Source organism: Rutilus rutilus, assembly GCF_951802725.1.
Source record: "Rutilus rutilus genome assembly, chromosome: 13".
Taxonomy (NCBI): domain Eukaryota; kingdom Metazoa; phylum Chordata; class Actinopteri; order Cypriniformes; family Leuciscidae; genus Rutilus; species Rutilus rutilus.
The window spans coordinates 37,325,772-37,350,060 of record NC_140218.1 but is presented as its reverse complement, the minus strand read 5'-3'; the positions used below and the strand labels follow the sequence as shown (position 1 = coordinate 37,350,060).

The window sequence follows — 24,289 nt, the reverse complement described above, 5'->3', positions numbered from 1 at the left end:
TTGATTGTCACCATTGTTGAGATTCATATGTAGATTCTTGATGTCTGTGTGTGATTTTAAAACCTTCAGATTTCTAAAACATGGAAGTAGTTGCTGTAGTGAAAAATTAATTAAGCATTTGGACAAACAGTTAATAATGATTGGTGACATTATTGAATCAGGTCACTAGTGATTTCATCATCGAAACATAACCAGGGCTGTGTTTTCCACAATCATCTTAAGCCTATCTTGATCTCAGACCAACTGCAACAAATTGTCTGTATGATCAAATTCAGCTTACAATTTTTTCGGGAAACACAGCCCAAAACATAGTTTCTTTTACCATAACACATAAGCTTTATAAACACAGAGATATAGACACCAGAGGAGAAAAACTACTGTTAAAAAGTAAAGGGTCAAGAGCCCAACTAAAGCAAACACTGACCACCATAATGGTGACATGAAACAAAACATTCCATAAAACATTACCATCTAAACTTCTGTTAAATCTAAATAAGACCGTGTGTAGATGTATGACAGAAACAAAGTCAAACTGGTAAAATAATAAGTGCAATAATGGTTCAAAGTCAGTAGATCTTGTGTTTCTCTTTTTTCTGTTCTTGTTTCTCTTTCCTTCAGTGAGTCTGCTTGTTATCATCAGGTGTCACCACTAATGGCCAATCATCACTTAATTAATCACTTAATTATCTCATTACCTTCAACACTGCTTCAGTGTTAATTTTAACACCCTGTAGTGTGGACACATATGTACACTGAGGAGTGTTAATTTAACACTCAGGATTTTGCTGTGTATGTCTGATTTCAAAGACATTGATAGCAAAAATTTGGAAGAAACCGTACAGCAACATCAACCTGCGCTCTTGACACTTTTTTCAAAAGTGAGTTAAACAGTTTAGAAGCAGATCTTCTAGAAGTGGTAAATGCCTCACTTCTCTCTGGGGCCCCTCCTGAAAAAGAGCAATCTGGAATTAAGCAACTATAGACCGATCTCAAATCTTCCTTTCATAGGCAAGATCATTGAAAAAGCTTAAGCAAATTCTTAAGCTCGAATGGATACTTTGACAATTTTCAATCTGGTTTCCGACCGCACCACAGCACAGAGACAGCGCTCATAAAGATAATAAACGATATTCGCTTAAATACTGATACAGGCAAATGATCAGTGCTGGTGCTACTCGACACTGTCGATCACAACATACCACATGACAGGCTGGAAAACTGGGTCTGGCTTTCTGGGATAGTCCTAAAATGGTTCAGGTCATACTTAGATGGGAGAGGTTATTATGTGAGTATAGGAGACCATAAGTCTGAGTGGACATCCATGACATGCGGAGTCCCTCAAGGCTCAATTCTTGCGACACTCCTGTTCAACCTGTATATGCTCCCAATGAGCCAAATAATGAGAAAGAACCAAATTGCTTACCACAGCTATGCAGACGACACACAGATCTACTTAGCCCTTTCGCCTAACGATTACAGCCCCATTGACTCCCTGTGCCAATGCATTGATGAAATCAACAGTTGGATGTGTCAAAACTTTCTTCAGTTAAACAAAGACAAAACTGAAGTCATTGCATTTGGAAACAAAGATGAAGTTCTCAAGGTGAACGCATACCTTCACTCTAGGGGTCAAACAACTAAACATCAAGTCAGGAATCTTGGTGTGACACTAGAGTCAGACCTTAGTTTCAGTAGTCATGTCAAAGCAATAACTAAATCAGCATACTATCATCTGAAAAATATTGCAAGAATAAGATGCTTTGTTTCCAGACAAGACTTAGAGAAACTTGTGCATGCTTTCATCACCAGCAGGGTGGATTATTGTAATGGACTCCTCACTGGCCTTCCCAAAAAGACCATAAGACAGTTGCAGCTCATACAGAACGCTGCCGCCAGGATTCTGAGCAGAACCAGAACATATGAGCACATCACACCCGTCCTCAGGTCTTTACACTGGCTCCCAGTTAGATTTAGGATTGATTTTAAAGTATTATTACTGGTATATAAATCCTTCAATGGCCTAGGACCTCAATACATAGCAGATATGCTCACTGAATATAAACCCAACAGATCACTCAGATCATTAGGATCACATCAACTAGAAATACCAAGGGTTCACTCTTAGCATGGCGAGTCCGCTTTTAGCTATTATGCCAGCCACAGCTGGAACCAGCTTCCAGAGGAGATCAGATGTGCTCCTACTGTAGTCACATTCAAATCCAGACTCAAAACACTTCTGTTTAGCTGTGCATTTAATGAATGAGCACTGTGCTGCTGCTCGTCCGACTGTTTGTACTGTATTTTATTTTTAATTATTCTTATGTCTTTTTATTATTTTAATTTCTTCTATGTTAAGCACTTTGAATTGCCATTGTGTATGAAATGTGCTATATAAATAAACTTGCCTTGCCTTGCCTTCACTAAAGTAGAAGTACAGATACTCATGTTTAAAAAGTAAAAAAGTGTAGTCAGTACTACCACCTGTTTTAGTGTCAGATTTCATCCAAAAATCAATGGTGATGGCATGGAATCAATGTTGCAATGTAAAGTTGGTTCAACATCATGTCTGCACTCTCAGAAAATGAAACACAACAACTATAACTGACTTAAAGCCACACAGCCTGAAATCAACTGGAAATAAAAGAAGACAATAAAATCTCTCAAGATCTCAGCAGAGGGTCTTTTTGACAATTAACAGAGGTTTAGATGATGATGGTTTATAAAAAAGGTTTGGTAACCATTATGTTGATCAGTGTTTCCTTTAGTTGGGCAGTTTGACTCTTGACACTTATGTGAGTTTGTGATTTTTACAACAGTGTGTTCTAAAACACATCATTTACTGCAAACAAAAGCAAAGCAAACACTGATCACCATAATGGTGAAAAAAAATTTAAACATCAACTACTAAACCTCTGTTAATTCTCAAAATAAAAACCTTCTGCTGAGATCTTGAGAGATTTATTGTCTTATTTTATTTGCAGCTGATTTCAGGCTGTGTGGCTTTAAGTCTGTTGTAATTGTTGTTTCATTTTCTGAGAGTGCAAGCATGATGTTGAACCAACAATACATTGTAACATTGACTCTATGCCATTTTCATTGATTTATGGATGAAATTTTGAAAAAAAAACCTACATTAATTGCCGGAGCAAAAGAGATGTTGATTCAGTGCAGTGAACATTAACTGCTAGCCTGCATGGTAATACCAAACTCTGCTACTTCGCTTTGCTTCGTAGACAGAGTCTGGCATATCATAATTGAAAAGCGTTTTCTTTCTCGCGGGGAGGGGGCGCTTGTCAGAAGTTTAAAATCATTGGTTCCCGTAAGCCAATCACATAACGTTTGGTTATGGCGTGTGTCATGCGCATGCTCAGCCGCATCTAACTTCCACTGTAAACACATGTATGATGCGAAAACAAAACCATAGAGCGAAATACCGGAGTGAACATGGCTGTGAACGACTTTTGCAGATTATGTGAAGTAAATCTACGCATCCACGGTCCAATCAGTGTCTACGTCACAGCTCTCAGCCCGCCCTCTGTTCGTTGATTGGCCGGCTGTTTTCAGGCCGGAGAAAACGGAAAGCTATTACGCTGTCTCAGACTGAATACAGAAGCGAAATGAAATTGAGCGGAAGTAGGAAGTCTGACGTAGTCAGGCTAATTAACTGCTACCTGGACGCTTCAAATCCATTCTCGAGTCTCATCCCCAGTTAAATCCCCGGTGTAAAACTAACACCACTCCAGTGTTTATATGGCCACCAGCAGGGTGTTAAAAGCAACACCGGAGCAGTGTTAGAGTTAAAGTGATTCAGTGAGTGATGATTGAACGTTAGTAATGAACATTTGCTGTTAAAGGCACACTATGCAAGAATTGTACCTTAATATAACAGTTTCAAAGTCATTTCAGTGGTAAACAAACTCATGGTAGGGCGAATCATCCTGGTAGTAAAGCTTGGGGGAGACGCCGCTGGAAAAAACAGCAATGCAAGTTTGAGAGGAGCCCCCCGACAAATCTCGCGAGAATCACGACAACGACGTCACACACATCGACAACATTTGAAGCACGAAGGCACTTGCGCGAATTTCAGACGTGATTCTTGGAAGACTCGACGATGGAAAAAACAAAGAAAGCGCAGTCGGAAGAGTGTAGGAAAAGAGAATCTGACCGCGTGAGGAACCAGACAAGAGTCCCCCTCGGTCAGGCTTTCACTTGATGGCGCGAGCTAAAAAGAAGCACGCAACAGCGACGCTGACCTGGCGATCTTGTTGATGGACTAGTATGTAAATCTCTTATTTGTAAACTTGTTTGCGTTCTATGTTGTATGTTGTTTCGCTTGCTTGTAGTATGTCATTTTTTTACGATGCTGTTCAAAACCATCAATACATTGTTGATAATTAGACCAGTCCAATAATTTCCACATATGTCTAGATAGCTTTCGATTAACAGAGCTGTTAGCAGACTTGCTAACAAACACTCGTTTCTCTTACGTGTTTTTGCGTTATGTTTTAATAGCCTAGCTTGCCACACGAGCTAGTTTGCCAGCTGAACTCAGGTGTTGTGAGCTGTATTTATCACGTAGTACTTTGTCTGGTTCCGATTTCTTATGGCATGTGTACTGTGCTTATACAAACTTTAGCTGACTAACAGTGAACTTCCCGACTGTAACTTTACTTGAAAGTTTGTTTTTTTTAGCTGCAATCATGTAAAAACGTTAAAAAACGTTAGGCTGCATAGATTAGGTCAGCTGGAACCGGGAACACTTCCCATAAATCCTGATGTACTTGTTACATCATGAGAAGAATGGCATCTACGCTAATATTAGTGTCTTTGTTTATCCCAAGGTTTTCCCGCAGCCTGCCGGATCCAGGCCGTTTCCAGATCTGATGAAGGACCTTCGCCTGGACCCGGTGTCAACGCAGTGCTGAAGTGCCAACTAGTCTCTCCCTATGGAGGATCCCTCTACCACTATACAGATAACGCGTCGTCGGGAAAACTCAATTTGCGTATCTACCCCGAATTGATAAAATAAAATAAAATTCTGAATCAAAACTATAAGGAAACACCAGTAATTTGTTTAGGCTTGGTCTGTAGGGAATTCCAAACCTGCACACATATATTCAAACGCACATAACTATAGAACCCGTTCTTAATGCGCAAGTGAACGCCATCAGCGTTTCTCACAGGTTCGCGTTTAAAGTCTGTGTAGAGAGAATGGTGTCGTCTTGGCGGCCCTAATTTAAAAACAAATGATCGTTGCGACGGAAGCGAATCAATCAAAACTAACTTTAGCTGGAAAATAACTTTATTAAAGAACCGCTATAAAGCCAAAACAATCTTACGTTAAATTATACATTTATCTCTGTAAAGCTGCTTTGAGACAATCTACATTGTTAAAAGCGCTATATAAATGAAAATGACTTGACTTGACTTGACTAAGCCAGCAAACGCAGTAGGCTACTTTATTATTATAAAGTAGTCTAACACTTGACATAAACTTATTATTATCCTATTACCATCATCAGTAGTTTAGTAGACTATGCAGTATGCAGTAGCCTAAAATTTGTATGAAATTGTGAAACATTACCTGGTCAATATCTTCGGAGTCTATCTGTGCCTGTTCCATGCCCAACGCTTCGATCCTACCAAACAGGTACTGGTGTACAGGGTGGGGGTGGGTATTTACAACAGTGCAAGTATTCCCCAGCAAAAAATGTATAAGGTGTTTACATTTATATTTGATTTTATGCTGTCTTTCATGCTGTCGTTATTACATTATTATTTAAAGCAGCCCTGTGTCTTTTTAAGTGTTTAGACCTGATGACAGTCATATTATTCAGACACACACACACACATCAAGAATCAACATATCAATCTCAACAATGGCAATCAAACAGATAAACAGAGCTTTGAACATCACAAAGCAAGCTACTAAAAAGTCACATCAAAAGAGCAAAAAGAAAAAAGAAAATAGTCAAATTAACAGAAATTACTAAGAGAATTCAGCTCATAATTTATTCATGCCGCAATGCATGCTGGGAACCATGGATTCATTTTGATTGGTGCACCCAGAAGGCACTGCAGCATACTTTTTTATTGTAACCATTGTTGAGATTCATACACTGCAAGTGATACAGTAGATCAAACCAACTTCTGAAAATCCTTCAGATTAAGATTCTTAGGGCTGTTACAATCAACTAGATAAATTTACCTCACCTCTAAAGTCAGAGTTTTAACACTGAAAAACATTAATGAGGTTAAACCATAGCCACAAACCAAAGAAAAATCTTGGTTTTCTTTGCCATAGCAAATGTGCCTTACAAAAACCCAGAGTTATAATAGCCAGAAAAAAATATGCTATGCAAAGTAATCAATGGTCAAGAGCCCAACTAAAGCAAACACTGATCTCCATAATGGTGACTTAAAAACAGACTCTTGACTCTTTCCTTCAGTGATTCTGCTTGTTAACATCAAGTGTTCATCAATAATTGTCAATCAACACTCAATTAATCACTTAAATATCTCATTAACTTTAACACTGCTTCTTGAGCGTGGACTCAAAGGCTACGGTCAGACTGTCAGTCCAAATGCGATTATTTGCGTATCCGATTGGATCAATCGGATTTCAGCCTTGATCACAGAAATAAATTCTATTTTAAAGTATATTCAAATAGAAAGCCATTATTTTAAATTGTAATAATATTTTACAATACAGTTATAGTTTTTTCTGTGTATTTGATCAAATAAATGCAGGCTTGATGAGCATAAGAGACTTGTTTCATGGCATTTTTATTTTTTTTGACTTCCATGTAAGAAGTAAATGTAGTACTATATCATTTGTGATGTGAAACAAAGTAAGTATGTTATATTAGGGATTATATTTCGCCCCAGGGTTACACCCCTTATTGTCTGGGGTTTATTTTAACCCTTTATTCAGTACATCTTATGGTGACTGTACTGGGGCATTGGCGATATGTGCTGTAAGGACTATTTTACACCAGGGTTTCCCTTTATACAGGACAGCTTATTGCAACTGTACTGGGGCGTTAGGACCCACTCAGGCCTCAGGTTGATCAGACCTGTAGCCTCTCTAACACCTCTTCCAGCAGCGACCCAGTCTCCCATCCAGATGAAGACTGGGCTCAACCCACCTGAGCTTCAGTGGGAGTGCAGGCGAAAGCTTCAGGTTGATCGCTGCTGGCTGGTGCTTCAGGTCTCCTCACCACAGCTCTCTCCAACCACTGATGGTTGCAACAATGGTGACAATAAAAACAAATTAGCTTGGGAATTAAGGATAAGTTTTGTATTATATATGAAGCCACCCATCATGCATTGCAGCATGAAGCTTTTTTGTTTTGGTTGTTACCGGTGTTGTGATTCATATGCAAAATCTTGATGTCTGAGTGTGACTGCATTATTAACTTGTGTTTAAACTTAAACTTAAACTTGCATGAAAAAGATTTTGCGCTCGTGGTTTTTATTCTCTTTCAGGATTACTGATATATATATAGTGTAACTTTATACATGATTTACTGTGATTGTATGTCTTTGCAAAAGCAACAACACAGTTACTGTATTTTAAATCAAGCAACACACAGCATATCATCAGTGTTTCTCTGCTAATCCTGGACTGAAGCACAGGCTCTACTCTCCAGCTCAGTGATGACCCACAGACAGACAATACAGAAACACTTTACATCCCATCAGAACATTAAACACTAACAGATCTCTCAAGATCTCAGCATCTTCACTTATTACAATCCAGACTTTATTTCTTTTATACTAACAGTCTTATTGAGAATTAACAGAGGTTTAGAAGTTGATGTTTTATTGGGATAATAAAGTTTGATGATCAGTGTTTGCTTTAGTTGGGCTCTTGACCCTTCAGTTTAACATTAGTTTTTCTCTGGCTGCTTTAACTGTGTGTCTCTGACACATATTGGTTATGGTAGGACTCCAAGAGAAACTCAGATCAGATGATGTTGGTCACTTTTTAGAGATGTTAGTCATCATGTACTGGCCTGATTTATTTATACCACCCGAAGTCTAATATCTGATTAAGTTGTTAAACATTGGTTGTAAATTTTGCATGCCAATACAGTACTCTGAACGATTTTATGAAGTTATATAAGAAAAAATGTTGACAGGATCACTTAGACTCACACAGACATAAAAAACAGCGTATGAATCGCAACAATGGTGAGAATGAAAAAAATTCAGATCAACTCTGAACTCGTCACAAAACAAGCTACTAAAGTCACAAAAAAGCTTTGTTGATTGTCACTAGTGTTGAGATTCATGTTGATTCTTGATGTCTCTATACTCCTAAAAAAACAAAAACAGTGCAAAATATTTTCTGTATGATATAAATATATATATAAATATTTTTTTCATTTCAGATTATCATAATACTGATAACAAAATAAATTTCAGAAAATTTCAGATGGCACTTGGAGGCTTTTGCATCTGAACTCCATATATATATATATATAAATCTCTTTCTCTATATATATGTTTTACATAAACTCAGCTAATAGTGAGTCAGGTGAATATCACCAATAAGTGACCAACATCATCTGATGAGATTTTCTCTTGCATTTCCTGCCATAGCAAATGTGTATAAAAAATGAGAGCACAAGTCGAATTTGCTCAGCGAGTGACTCTGGCGTCGAGTAATGATGCTCATTAAATATGCCCTTGTATCCGAGCTGCACCAATCACATCGGGTTATCTGATATAGGCGGGTGAGAGGCGAGATGACGACAGCGCTGTGACGTCGAGGTCATTAGTAAACATTGCAAGATGGCTATGGATGAACACCAGTTGTTTGAAACGGCTTTGTCCCTATAGTGAACGAGTTAGACTTGGCTATTTCTCTAAAAGACAAACAGAAGACACTGCTCAAATCCTTCTTTTGCAAGAAGGACGTTTTTGCTGTTTTGTCGATCGGATACAGCAAAAGTCTAATCTACCAGTTAGCCCCGCTGGTAGCTAAGCGTATGGGGCTTATTGTTGTGATTGGTTATAAGTGTTAACCAATTGCATGTAGTGAGATTTTCAAACGCCTACTTGGTGTCAATGCCAAACCATTAATCTTTCAGACTTAGGTCTGGATTTTTCAGACCAATGTTATAAACTCACGGATCACGAGCCCAACTAAAACAAACACTGATCACCATCATGGTGACATCAAATTTCTGGTAACGTTTTTTGCACTTTATTTAAATTAGAATATTTTACTTTAATTTTACGATTTTTTTTGGCAGCCGTAGCTGACAGTCATTGACTGTATTTTTAAGATTTTGTTTTTTACAGTGTACTTACTGTTTACACATGGATAAATGTGTGCTATTTGAGTTCACAGTATGACACGAGTTAATTATTATGTCTTTGTGTCTTCAAATGTCTGCCAGTCATTTGACCATTTTTTTAAGATTTTTTTTACAATGAAGGTATATGATTGAGATAATTCAGGAAATAACAGTGTTTTTCATTTTATTTAATTAAGGATGTTTTACTTTAATGTTACAGGTTTTTTGGGGGGGCTTTCAGTCATTCGACCGTTTTATCCTTAAACTGTTTATATATGTTATTGTACATACATTTTTATGTAAAAACAGAAACAATACTGTATTAAAAATTACAGGACATTTTCTGTATAAAAAATGTGAATTACTGCAATTTGTAATTAATGTCCCAATACCTAAAATAACAGCTGAATTTTTAATTTACAGATATTCTTTGTAATTTTACAGAGTTTTGAGAACAATTTAAAATTTAAGAAAATGAACGTCAAAAAATCACAGTTATTTTCTGTAAAATTAGGATTTTTTTTTTTACAGTGCAGCAAAGCTGATGACACATCAATCAGAATCTTAGGATATTATAAATAGGGCCAAGGGGGATTATGTGCTTTGGAAAATGAATCCTAGTGGTGGGAGAAAAAGAGGAAGAAGAAGAAGAAGAAGAAGAAGAGGAGGAGAGGGAAAGAAAAATGAAGGGGACTGGGTAAAAAGACATTTGTTCCTGATGAAATACAAATCAAAATAGTTGACCATATTCTTCTGCAGGAATGATGCATGAGGGAAGTTGGTCTACAGGGGTTTTATACTAACGCATACAGTATAATTACAGTACAGTCCTGCAGCCACCACTCCCTGACAGGTACACAGTACACTCTAAAAAGAGAAAAAGTCATGTGTTGATAGTATTTTGACACATGTTGAGTAGATTTTTAACACACAATGTGTGTGTTAAAAATGCAACTCTGGATAGAATAGCACTGGGTGGAGGGCAGTTTGTGTTTATGAAAAACATTATAGGTATATTTTATATGGTATCCCATAAAAAGCATAAAAAATAAATAAAACAATACATTAAAATAAATAAATAAAATCTTAATTCATAAAAACTGGGTGTTTTTGGGCAGCCAATCACATCATGCCTCTTTTTCAGTGTCTTTTTCAAATGCTGCTTTCACTTGTTATTACTAACCAGATTGACTTTATTTATGTCAGATGTCTACAGAAGCTCTTATTGAGAATTAACAGGTTTTGTTTTGGTGTTGATTATTCATTGAATGTTTCATTTGAAGTCACCAGAATCGTGATTAGTGGTACCTTTATTTGGGCTCTTGACCCTTGACTTTTAAACATTGGTTTTTCTCTATTTGCTGTACTGCATATAAATTTGCACATTTGAAACAGCAGGAATGACTATAAAAAAAAAAAAACTGTGATCATCGTCACGTGACATAGAGTGGGACAAACTTTCTAACCGGCATGCAGCTGCAGTTCAGTGTTGATTTAGTTCAGTTAAATAACTGAAGAGTGCATTTAATTATTTGTTAGTGTGTCTTGATGAAATCTTGGCTTTCTAAAAAACATTTTTTTTTTTTATACAGATAAGAAAGAAGTCATTGTCTTTGCACCTTCAGATTCTCAGTCAAGATTTATATTAGACCTTAAATCCCTAAATTCCTTTGTTTCTCCTCATGTGTGGAATCTGGGTGTGGAGGTTTTGAAATTTGACTGACAAATCAGCTCTGTCATAGGTTTGAGTTTTTTCTATCTTCGCTCACTTTCTAAAATCACACCTTTCCTTTCTTAGAGTTTGTTAGAGGTTGCGATCCATGCTTTCATCAAACCTCGGCTGGATTATTGCAACTCTATCATTTGGAGCAGCGAAACTAAAAGCAGAGCAACCATAGACAGTTTTTTTTGGGGGGGGGGGTAATCAAACGAAAATGATTAGATGATCGGGTTGAATATGTACTAACATGTGGTTGCAGCAACTCTTGCAGATATTTGGGTAGTAGACCTAGCATTACTTTATAAATAAAAATACACCAGTGTGCTTCCCGTCTACTATATAATGATGTCCAATTTAAAAGGGAATACAGTTCACAGTGATGTGTTCTGTAGGGTGCATGTGTAATCAGTCTAATAGCTGCGTGATATAAAACATCTAAGTGAAAACCCTTTCCGTGCATTCCTACATCACCATAGTCAAATAATGGTAAAATAGTGGATTCGACAAGATTTCTTGGCTGATGTAGTAAACGTAGACCTATTTCGATGTAAGAAACCAAGTCTAGATTTAACTTTCTTCTGAAGATTCAATATGTGATCAGTGAAAGTTAAAGAGCTATCGAGCCAAATTCCGAGATATTTGTATGAAGGTACCACGTCAAGTTTTGCTCCATTCAAGGATATAATATCTTACCTCCTGTCGTCAATCCATTGTGCAATGTGCACACAGCAGCCATGAGTGCTATCCCAGATAGTTGTGCAGTGTAAAAAGAACGGTGATCTGAGACTTTAAAAATAGTGCAATGTAACAAATTAGCTCAAAGGGGAAATATTACAGTTTTTCTCGATTGCTTAAACACATTTCTTGAAACTATGCCTCGTATTCTCAAAACTCTAAACACAAATCTATAACGTCTCACCCAATCCCCCAAACATCCTATTTTCAGGTCAAAATGAAGCTCTACACTCAAAACCATTCACTCTTGCTGAAAAACCAAACTTTGCCCTCAGACGGGACACACAAGCACTCAAAATCACACACACTACAACACTGTCTAAGACACTGGTGCAATACATTCAAAACAACATTTCCAAAACTGGTAAGTTATGTTACTTGTGGTTCCCCGCCTCACAAACCTTTTCACATGATGAGCACAAAAGACACAACAATGGATACATTGGCACATTTTTATTCATTCATGTACTACACAGTACAACACACACACACACACACAAAAAAAACATTCTCCTGTTTTACTCTTTTTTTTTTTACGCTCTCCTCTAAAAATTGTTTTATATTTACTTACAGTAAGATGTGTGTGACCATCATATGACAGTAAAAGAGCACACACAAACCTTATTCTAATATGGAATTGTATTGGAGTGGTAAAGAGTGTTGGGACGTGACAGGAGGGCCTCGATCCACTCAAGGAGACAATAATGAACACATCTAAGAATGTTCCAAATACCATCATTGGCCTAGAAAGATAACATTCTGGGAGTCAAGACTATAAAGGAGAAAGGGTGCCCTCCCTTCACTGTCACGCTCTGCAGCCACTCTGTGTGACTGTACGACTGCTGGCCTTTTCTTGCAAGAAAATAAACCTCATCAAAGACTATTGGAAATGTTTGTCTCTTATTCAGTGATAGAATTTTGTTTGCCACCACTCCTCCCTGAAGGTTCTCGAGGCGACGGTAAAGCGACTCAAATTTGGCCTTACTCATAGCCCAGCCTCCCTCATAGTCATACCATTGACAAAGACATGGACAACTAGAGTGGCTTGAATTTCATCTGAGACTGCTTGTCTTCTTGCCCTCCTCCTCCTCCTTATCCCTCCTCGATCTCTTCCTTCATGTCTTTAGATCCATTGTTCCAAAACGCAATAAACTGATTTGGGCCCCTTTATCTATCTATTGAAGGATCTGATTGATGTGTGTTAAATTTTGACTCTTAGTGTTTCCACCTGGGTAATTGTGTGCTAACTGAGCTGAAGCTGTGCTGACTTGAGTGAACAATATTGACTGCTAGTGCTTTATACATGACAACATGGTGTAGGCAATGAGAAATGAAGGGATTTGTGTGTAGAGTTTTGCAGTGACAGTTCAACAAATCTGACTCATGAGTCAAAACCGGCAATAGTGTTTTAAGTTTAGGGAACTGGGTGTGCTTTTTGATAAATGGCATTATGGTTTTGAAATTTTAGTTCAAAAGCCTGGTTAAAGTGTTTAAGCAATCGAGAAAAACTGTAATAATAAATCATAGCTTGGATCAGTTAATCGGATTAACTTGATGTAGCTAAATTAATATTACAATCAGTATTAGTTTGCCCAGTAAACACTTTTGATTACTAATTGATTGTAAGAAAAAGGTATTTTTCGTGGCCACAGAGGATTATTTTTTTCTCATGTACAGTGCTTAGAGCGTGTCACAAAATCAGAAATCGTTAAATTGACTTTGTTGCAAGCATAGGATCAGAACTAAATACGTATTGTGCACAAGTTTTATGAACCAAATCACAAACACAACTAATCTAAACATACATACACACAATCACACATATGGGTAAAATGGTAAGTGACAGAATGAAAACAGAAATGGAACAGGGAATGACGCTATGCAAAAGATTCATTTAGCTATAAGTGTGAACTCGTGAAATGTGCTTAAGAAATAAACTGAACTTGAACTTGAACTAAAAGTTAATCAGTTAGCCAACTATGGTCTCAAGGTCCGGTCAGCATAGTTCAATGAATCTGTGTTTCTTGAAAAGAACATAGTTCCAATGAACACTCGCAAACAGCATTGCAAAGTTGTGTGGTAGGAATGACAAATTTGCGACAATACGGTTTCAGGAAACAGTTGTGACTAGCTAGTTGATTTCTTCAGTGATGGTTAAGCAGATAGTTACATCGTTGTACGGGAAACGCATCCCTGGCTGACTGCTGTAACCTCGGGATAGAGATGAGACAGATGCTGCGTCTCAATTCGCCTACTTATACGCCCTAAAAGTATGTACTCTTTTTGTGAAGAAAAAGTAGATACTTTTGAGTGTGTAGCAGAAGAGACAAGCTTTGGACATTCTATCACGTCATACAATTGCGTCTTTAACGGTTGCTCTCTGTCGCATCCTGTCACAGTAAACTGACCTGTCAATCATCTTGTCAAAGATAAAATCCTCCACATTTCATTTAATTTCCTTCCATATCAGATAGAAATGCAGAAGCACGTTGATCTGCAGTCGCGGGTCTTTCATGCAGAAACTCTCCTCATATTAATGCATAATGATGCATTTAAAAGTTAATGACCAAACGGATCTTTATAATAGTCCACATTGTTATTGCAGATGAAAAATAACACGGATAACATTAAATAATATTTTTTTTACCAGATTAAACTTTGATTAGTCACTCAAACCTTTATCTAAACCTCTCACCATCAGTCACGCATATTCACCATGTTTTATAGGCAATATGCGGGCAATATTAGCCTTTAGAGCTGTAGACCAGAAAGAGTACCCAGTCAACACTTTGATCTCACAGTGATGTCACCATGTGGTCACACCGTCAGTAATCTGAGTTCACAGTGATCTAAAAGTGTAACCTCACAGCACTCTCACTGTGTGCTCAAACTGTGACCACAATACCCACATAGCAACATTGTGTCGGCCCAGATCCGGCCCACATCTGGCACACGTGGAAAGATGATCTGGCCCACATGCAGCGTGGAATTACGGCACTTGGGTGGGCCACTCCTGTTTGCCAAATCTGGGCCACAAGCAGGCCATAGCAATGCCACATGTCAGCCAAGAGCAAAGAAATAAACCAGAACTGGACCTTATCTGAGCCACAAAATCTGTGTATGTTAAATATGAAGTCATCTCAGCCTGTTAACAAAAAGAATCACTGAAAGAAAGAAGAGAACAGAAAAAAGAGACGAGCAGAAGCACAAGAACTACAGCTGACTTCAGCCACAGCCTCAGATGAAATCAACTGAAGAGAAAAGAAGACATTAAATCTGTGAAGATCTCAGCAGAGGAGGATTAAACAACTCCACAAACAGCATTACCAGCTTCACTTATTACTAACCAGACTGACTTTATTTCTGTCAGAAGTCTACAGAAGTTTTTATTGAGAATTAACAGAGGTTTAACTCTAATGTGTTTCATTTGAAGTCACCATAACAGTGATTAGTGTTTCCATTAGTTGGGCTCTTAACTCGTATTATATCTTTTATCTTTTTTGGCCGCTGTGACAGTGTGTTTGTCAAACACATTTGCAGCAGCAAATAAAGCTAAAGTGAAACGAGATCAGGTGATGATGGTTTTATAGTCATCATGAAGTAACCTGTTTCACTGAGGTAATTTGAATCTAACAATTGTGTTGTACCACTAATATATTCTCATCACAAACCCTGTGTTACTGCAGCATGAGTTCCAGCAATATTATAACAATCAATTAGAAGATTTTAACAAACATGAGCACAAAAAATTACTGTTTGATAACAAACACAGACATCAATAATCAATGTATGAATCTCAACAATGGTGACAATCTAAAGTACCTTGCTGCAATGCATGCTGGGTACCATCATTGTACAAAACTCCCAGCATGCATTGCAACATGAATAAATTATGCAGCTGAATTATTATTTTAATAATAATACTATTATTTTAATTCTAAATATGTGCTTTTATTTTTTGCTGTTGTTTTTTTTGTGACATTTAGTAGCTTTTCAGTGATGTTATGAATTAATCTGTTTATCTAAAAAAATATATATATATTGTCACCCTTGTTGAGATTCATGTGCTTATTTTTTATATCTCTGTGTGTCACGATGGATTCATTTTTCATGTTCATGTTTGTTAAAATCTTCTAATTGATTGTTATAATATTGCTGGACCTCATGCTGCAGTAACACAGGGTTTGTGATGAGAATATATTATTGGTACAACACAGTTGTTAGATTCAAATTACCTCAGTGAAGCAGTCTATTTCATGATGATTATAAAACCATCAACAGGTAACCATCATCACCTGATCTCGTTTCACTTTAGCTTTCTTTGCTGCTGCAAATGTGTTTGACAAACACACTGTCACAGCGGCCAAAAAAGATAAAAGATATAATACGAGTTAAGAGCCCAACTAATGGAAACACTAATCACTGTTAAAATATAACTATAGGCAAACTTTCAAATAGAGACTGTGTCTGTTCCCCGATTTTGGAAATCCAAAAAAAATTTAAACCTATCTAAGGTTAAAAATTTAATTGATGTTCAACAAATAAAAAACAGCTATAATACAGATGAGCAAATGCTAAAGCTTGGGTTGCTGAATATTCGATCGCTTACTTCAAAAGCACTCATTGTTAATGATATGATTTCAGATAATAACCTAGATGTGCTGTGTTTGACAGAAACCTGGCTAAAACCAAGCGATTACATTACTTTAAATGAGTCCACCCCGCAAGATTACTGTTATAAACATGAGCCTCGTCTGAAACGCAAAGGGGGTGGTGTTGCTGTAATTTATAGTAATAGTTTCAAAACCACTAAGAAATCAAGTTTCGAATATAATTCTTTTGAAGTGTTAGTGCTTAATGTAAAAATATATAGTAAAAATGATAAATCACGTTTGAGATTTGTGCTGGCTACTGTATACAGGCCACCAGGGCACCATACAGACTTTATCAAAGAATTTGCGGACTTTCTATCAGAGTTAGTATTGGCTGCAGATAAAGTACTAATTGTTGGTGATTTTAATATACACATCGATAATGAAAAAGATGCATTGGGATTGGCATTTAAAGACATTGTAAACTCAATTGGAGTTAGACAACACGTGTCAGGACCTACTCATCGTCGTAATCATACTCTAGATCTAATATTATCACATGGAATAGATGTTGATGCCGTTGAAATTCTGCAGCAGAGCGATGACATCTCAGATCATTATCTAGTCTCGTGTAAATTACATTTAGCCAAGGCTGCAAAGCCGACTCCGTGTTACAAATATGTTAGACCTATCACTTCTGCTACTAAAGATTGCTTTATTAATAATCTTCCTGATCAGTTTCATCATTTTAGCATCCCGGATAGCTTAGAAAAACTTGATATTGCAACAGAAACTTTTAACTCTCTCTTTTCCAGCACTTTAGACACAGTTGCTCCTTTGTGCTTAAAGAAGATTAAAGAAAATAATCCAACGCCGTGGTACAACGAGCACACTCGGGCCCTTAAGAGAGCAGCCACACTGTAAAAAATAAAATCGTAAAAAAACAGTCATTGACTGTCAGCTACGGCTGCCAAACAAAAACCGTAAAAATAAAGTAAAATATCCTAATTTAAATTAAGTGCAAAAAACTTTTACAGAAATTTTCCTTAAATGTTTCACGGAAAAACAGTGTTTTTTTACAGCTATTTCCTGAATTATTACGATCAAACACCTTCATTGTAAAAAAATCCCATAAAAAACAGTCAAATGACTGTCAGCAATGGCTGCCATACAGAAACCGTAAAATTAATGTAAAATATCCTAATTTAAATAAGTGGAAAATACTTTTACAGAAATCTTCATTAATCTTTTTTAACAGAAACACACAGTTAATTCACATTTTTTCTGATTTTTACTGAAAAACATGCAGTTAATTATATGCATGATTTGCTGTGACTACACGTCACTACATCAGCAACTACACAGTTACTGTCTGTTAAATAAAGCAACATGCAGCATATCATCAGTGTTTCTTTGCTCATCCTGGACTTAAGCTCAGGCTCTACTCTTCAACACAATGGTGACACACAAAACACACCATACAGAAACACTTTAAACCCCAACAGAACATTAAACACTACTAGATCTCTCAGGATCTCAGCATCTTCACTTATTACAATCCAGACTTTATTTCTTTCATACTAACATTCTTATTGAGAATTAACAGAGGTTTAGAAGTTGAAGTTTTATTGAAAAGAATAAAGTTTGATGTCACCATGATGGAGATCAGTGTTTGCTTTAGTTGGGCTCTTGACCTTTTAGAGTTTAACGTAAAATTTTCTCTGGCTGCTTTAACTGTGTGTCTTTGATGCATATTTGTTATGGTAGGAATCCAAGAGAAACTCAGATCAGAGGATGTTGGTCTCTTTTTAGTGATAACAGTCATCATGTAGTGTCCTGCTTCATTGATACCACCTGAAGTGTAATATCTGATTAAGTAATTAAATATTTGTTGTTAATTTTTGCATGATAAAACTGTTAAATAAGATCCTGCAGTGCTGTGATACTCAGATTTTATAATGTCATTATACAGAAAATGTTTTGACAGGATTATATAGACTCACTCAGACATCAATAATCAGCGTATGAATCTCAACAATGGTGACAACGAAAAAAAATCTGAACTACTATAAAGTCACAAAAAGGCTTTGTTGGTTGTCACCATTGTTGAGATTCATATGTTGATTCTTGATGTCTATACTACTAAAAAAAAATAACCAGCTCAAACCTTTTTCCATATAATATATATCTTTTTAAATTTCTGATTATTACAATATTATTGCCAAGGATCATGTGAGGAATTATCATTATAGATAATAATGTAAAATATAATAAAAATCATTATAGACTTTGTATACAGCTAAATTCAATCTACATATTATGTAACCTAAACTAATATATTCAGAGATTTGGCTGTCATATCAGTGAATCAGATCATCACGATGACTGTAACATCACTGATGAATGACCAAGATCATCTGATATTTCTCCTGCATTTATTGCTATAACAAAGGTGTATTAAATACACAGTTAAAGCAGCCAGAGAACACTAATGTTAAAAATCACGGGTCATGAGCCCAACTAAAGCAGACACTGATCTCAATCATGGTGATATCAAATTTATTTTAAAGCTGTCAGCTGCGGCTGTCAAACAAAAACCGTAAAAATAAAGTAAAATATCCTATTTTAGAAGTGCAAAAAACTTTTACAGAAATTTTCCTTAAATGTTTTACAGAAAAACACTTATTTTACAGCTATTTCCTGAATTATTACAATTTAAAAAAATGTGAGAAATTATGACATTATAGACTTTATTCCATCTACATGTAATCTAAGCTAATATATTCATATTTTTGACTGTCATATCAGAGAATCTAGCCATCATATGATGACATCATCAAAGAATGACCAAAATCATCCGAAATTTTCTCCAGCATTTATTGTTATAACAAATGTGCATGAAATACACAGTTAAAGCAGCCAAAGAAAACCGTAAGTTAAAAATTGAAGTCATGAGCCCAACTAAAGCAGACACTGATCTCAATCATGGTGACATCAAATTTATTTTAAAGTTTTTTACAATTTATTTAAATTAGCATATTTTACTTTAATTTTATGGTTTTTGTTTGGCAAGTATAATAAAAAAATTTATATGTCAATTAAGGGTGACATACATAGGCCTACAATAACTCGTTTAGGTCTAAAACAGTTAGCATAGTTGTTAATATGAGAGTTATGAGACATTATTTAAGAGATTTAATTATTGCATATCCCAGTCAACACGTTGATCTCACAGTGATCTCTCCATATGACCACAATGTGAGTTCACAGTGAGCTAAAAGTGTAACCTCACAGCGCACTCGCTGTGTGCTCATTTTATGGCCACAATATGAGGTCACCCCAGCTATAAATGTTATTGGATTTGAACATTTTAGTTAAAAATGAAAATTAGGTTGACGTCTAAACATTTGATGTCAGGCTCCAACTTCATTAAACAACTCCACAAACAGCATTACCAGCTTCACTTATTACTAACCAGACTGACTTTATTTCTGTCAGACGTCTACAAAAGTTTTTATTGAGAATTAACAGGTGTTTAACTCTAATGTGTTTCATTTGAAGTCACCATAACAGTGATTAGTGTTTCCATTAGTTGGGCTCTTAACTCTTATTATATCTTTTGTCTTTTTTGGCAGCTGTGACAGTGTGTTTGTCACACACATTTGCAGCAGCAAAGAAAGCTAAAGTGAAACGAGATCAGGTGATAATGGTTACCTGTTGATGGTTTTATAATCATCATGAAATAGACTGCTTCACTGAGGTAATTTGAATCTAACAACTGTGTTGTACCAATAATATATTCTCATCACAAACCCTGTGTTACTGCAGCGTGAGGTCCAACAATATTATAACAATCAGTTAGAAGATTTTAACAAACATGAACATGAAAAATGAATCCACCGTGACACACAGAGATATCAAAAATCAGCACATGAATCTCAACAAGGGTGACAATATATATATTTTTTTAGATAAACAGATTAATTCATAACATCACTGAAAAGCTACTAAATGTCACAAAAAAAACAACAGCAAAAAATAAAAGCACATATTTAGAATTAAAATAATAGGACAATTCAGCTGCATAATTTATTCATGTTGCAATGCATGCTGGGAGTTTTGTACAATGATGGTACCCAGCATGCATTGCAGCAAGGTACTTTAGATTGTCACCATTGTTGAGATTCATACATTGATTATTGATGTCTGTGTTTGTTATCAAACAGTAAGTTTTCGTGCTCATGTTTGTTAAAATCTTCTAATTGATTGTTATAATATTGCTGGAACTCATGCTGCAGTAACACAGGGTTTGTGATGAGAATATATTATTGGTACAACACAATTGTTAGATTCAAATTACCTCAGTGAAACAGGTTACTTCATGATGATTATGAAACCATCATCAAATCCAATAACATTTATAGCTGGGGTGACCTCATATTGTGGCCATAACATGAGCACACAGCGAGTGCGCTGTGAGGTTACACTTTTAGCTCACTGTGAACTCACATTGTGGTCATATGGAGAGATCACTGTGAGATCAACGTGTTGACTGGGTAGACCATCAGGGGACTTCTAGCATACAATTTTGAACATACTATGCTTTGGGACACACTTATTTCAGTCTCACATACTGTTTAGGATGGATATGGACATTGAGATGCAGGGAGAGATACTAATGTAAGCTTAAATGCCATTCATCTTACGGTGTAATAAGTACATCGAATGTTATGGGAAGTGTTCCCGGTTTCAGTTGACCTTTAGGTATTATCAACTGGCCAGAATTTTTAGATCGCAATAAGCGTGAAGTACTATAATACGTTAAGTAATGTTCAGTAAGTTCAAGTACTAAGGAGCTAAACTATTCAGGGCCGTATCAGTAAGATTTTATTTTATTTTATTATTAATCAAGAATATAATTTATCATAATTATATTTCATTATCAAATTATGCATTTTCTGATAAAACACAATTTTCTGTGTTTAAATGCAGCAGCAGTTTAAAAGAGTGGTAATTTGTAATGGACTTTCTAAGTGGTTTCTCAAGTTTTTTTTTTTTTTTTTTTTTTTAAGGCATCTTTATAATTTCTGGTCTTTGAACACTTTCCTAAATTAACTCCAAAACTCAAAATGGCCCTTTTTAGTTGGCTGCACTATATTACATTTCATAAAATGCCCATCATCAGACAACAACATTAATTTATGTATTATGATGGAAATGCATTGGAATTTTATTCATTAAATTTAAAACATATATTTATGGACTCATGCCAAGTATTATATTAAAGTTAAAAACTTTGAGTGATTTTTAAAATAACCTATAAGCAAGGGCCAGATAAATCAATGAGGGAAGTATTTTAATGAGAATATAATGAAAGCATTACAGGCATATTATCATGAGTGTATTTTAAATAAATTAAATGTATGCAAAAGCAATCTCTTTATCATACACACACACACACACACACACACACACACACACACACACACACACACACACACACATTTGGTGTTTTCATGTTTTATTATGTCTATGGGACATTCCATAGACATAATGGTTTTATTCTGTACAAACTGTATATTCTCTCCCTTGACACTAACACTACCACTAAACCTACTCATCACACAAAACTTTCTGAATTTTTACATTTTCAAAAAAACATCACTTAGTATGATTTATAAGCTGTCAAGGATTTCTGATATTGACATCTTTGTGGGGACATTTTGTCACCATAATGTAGGGTTTACCAGGACACACACACACATAAATAAATAGGTGTCTGTACTGGCAGAGCTGTGGTGTCTTCTAACAGATGTGTTCTGGATAAATCAGAGATGGCTGAGGGCAAACAGACTTCTAGACAGAGACCACCTGTCTGCTTTTAAGTTACACATAAGACAGAACCAGTTTCTGAATATCACAATGTATTAAAATCGTCCAGGTACTATTTATTTATTTATTTATTTAATTGATTTAATTGATTTTTTTTGTTGTCAGCAACGTCATTCACATTTCTGGGTATTCTGGATTAATTGGCTTTTGCCTTTCGGTGATGGAAATGAGGAATTGGTTTAATGATTATTAGTTGCATAATATATTCAGATCATGCTTGTTTTGTAGTGAATATTGATAGGCTGTTGTGTGTAACGTGTGTAATCAGGTGCTTGATGCGCCTCCTCTATACCAGGGTTCACCAGTGTAAACACATCTGCCTCAAAGTGGACAAAGTTACACATACATTAGAGAAGACATCAGTTTGACTGGTCACTTTGTGCATTTATCATACCTGAACATATCTTACACAGAATAAATATCTATCGCTCACAAATGGAACTTACACAAAATCCTCTGGAGAAGATCTGGGTGCCGTGGATGAGCAGCAGGCTGAGACAGAGAAGAGGCTGTAAGTCAGACATCTAAAGAAACATCTCTCTCAATCTTTGTTGCATTCATTTCCTGTTATCACTGTAAAGCTGCTTTGAAACAATCTGTATAGTAAAAAGCGCTATATAGATAAAGGTGACTTGACTTGTCTTGACTCTGTCTCATCCTTCACTCTATTTCTGTGTTCTTGCCATCAGGTTATAAAAGTATAAGTTAGTGGACATATTTTTTTATTCACTATGCTGTTAGAATATCAGCAAACTGGACCAAGTATCATAAAATCCCATGAACTCTTTTTCATAAAACCTTGAAAAATATTTTTAAGAGACTGCCTAAGTAAGAAGTGAGAATTAGTATGTAATAGATAGATAAAAAAGCATATTGCATAGTGAAAATGCTTTAAAATAAAATCATACAGAGAATATTTCCTAATACTTTATCTAATACTTTTGTTATGTGAGTAATTGTGATAAAAATCAGTTTTATAGTGTTTTTTTTTTTTTTGTTGGTTTGTGTCCTCTGGGCTATTCACCTCTCTGGAGTCCAGTTCATTGCCATTTATGCACAAACACACACACACACACAAATGACTGATACATGAGACACTACTGTTTCTTTAGTAAAATGAATAACTTGAATAAATGAGTGGGAGTGTAAACATGGCTTCTGTCTCCATAGAGATCAGTTAAAGAAATGCATTTTAAAACCATATCAAATGATGCGTCAGTTTGAAATGAAATGTTAGATTAATATAATGTGTGTGAAACTATCATGGGGTTTATTTATTTAATTAGACATAATGTGTGTGCTTGTTTCAGCATCAGTTCCGCAGTTCACCAACTCTCCCACCATGATTGTGATGGTTGGTCTTCCTGCCCGTGGAAAGACCTACATCTCTAAGAAACTCACACGCTACCTCAACTGGATTGGCGTTCCCACCAAGGGTGAGAATTATTATTCATGGAAACATTATACAAACATTTCAATTTATAGGTAGAAGTACAAAATCTTCTCACACATTACAGGTTTTCTTGATTGCTGCTTAAACACGTTTCATGAAATTATGCTTCCTGTTCTCAAAACTCTAAACACAAATCCTTAACTTCTCACCTAATTCCCCAAACTTCCTATTTTCAGATCAAAATGAAGCTCTCCACTCAAAACCATTCAATTTTGCTGAAAAAGCTAACTTTGCCCTCAGACACACAAGGACAAAAAAAAAGTTGTTTTGCTTGTGGTTCCCTTTCAGTCAGCCACGGTCGACGTTACATCAGAAGTGAACTGACGAATTATAGCCCAATCATCTTTGAGAGGTAAAAAAAACAAGCCAATGGACATTGGCGAGTGAGATTTGCATCGTCAACCACTCCCTGTGAGACGGGTATGTAAGGAAGCGTGCTTTAACCACTCATTCAAGCTTTCGCTTTGAAGCCGAGCATTTCTCACGATTCTGCTCAGCAATCATCATTCGAGTGTGTGCAACAAACTAGGAAGAAGCTCTTCAGTGAGTGTGTGTGACGGCTCGTCAGCGGTGGTCGCTTCTAAAAGAG

General features: G+C 36.2%; 1 protein-coding gene across 1 annotated transcript in view; it reads left to right on the top strand.

The window, feature by feature from the left end:
* The first annotated feature begins 22,604 nt into the window (after positions 1-22,604).
* Positions 22,605-24,289, top strand: part of LOC311303053 (6-phosphofructo-2-kinase/fructose-2,6-bisphosphatase) — a 21,323-nt gene continuing 19,638 nt past the window's right edge. The window contains exons 1-2 of the mRNA XM_084429327.1: positions 22,605-22,758; positions 23,558-23,732. Coding sequence (XP_084285453.1) covers positions 22,683-22,758; positions 23,558-23,732 — 251 coding nt within the window. The 5' untranslated portion in view covers positions 22,605-22,682. The remainder of the gene's footprint in view (positions 22,759-23,557; positions 23,733-24,289) is intronic.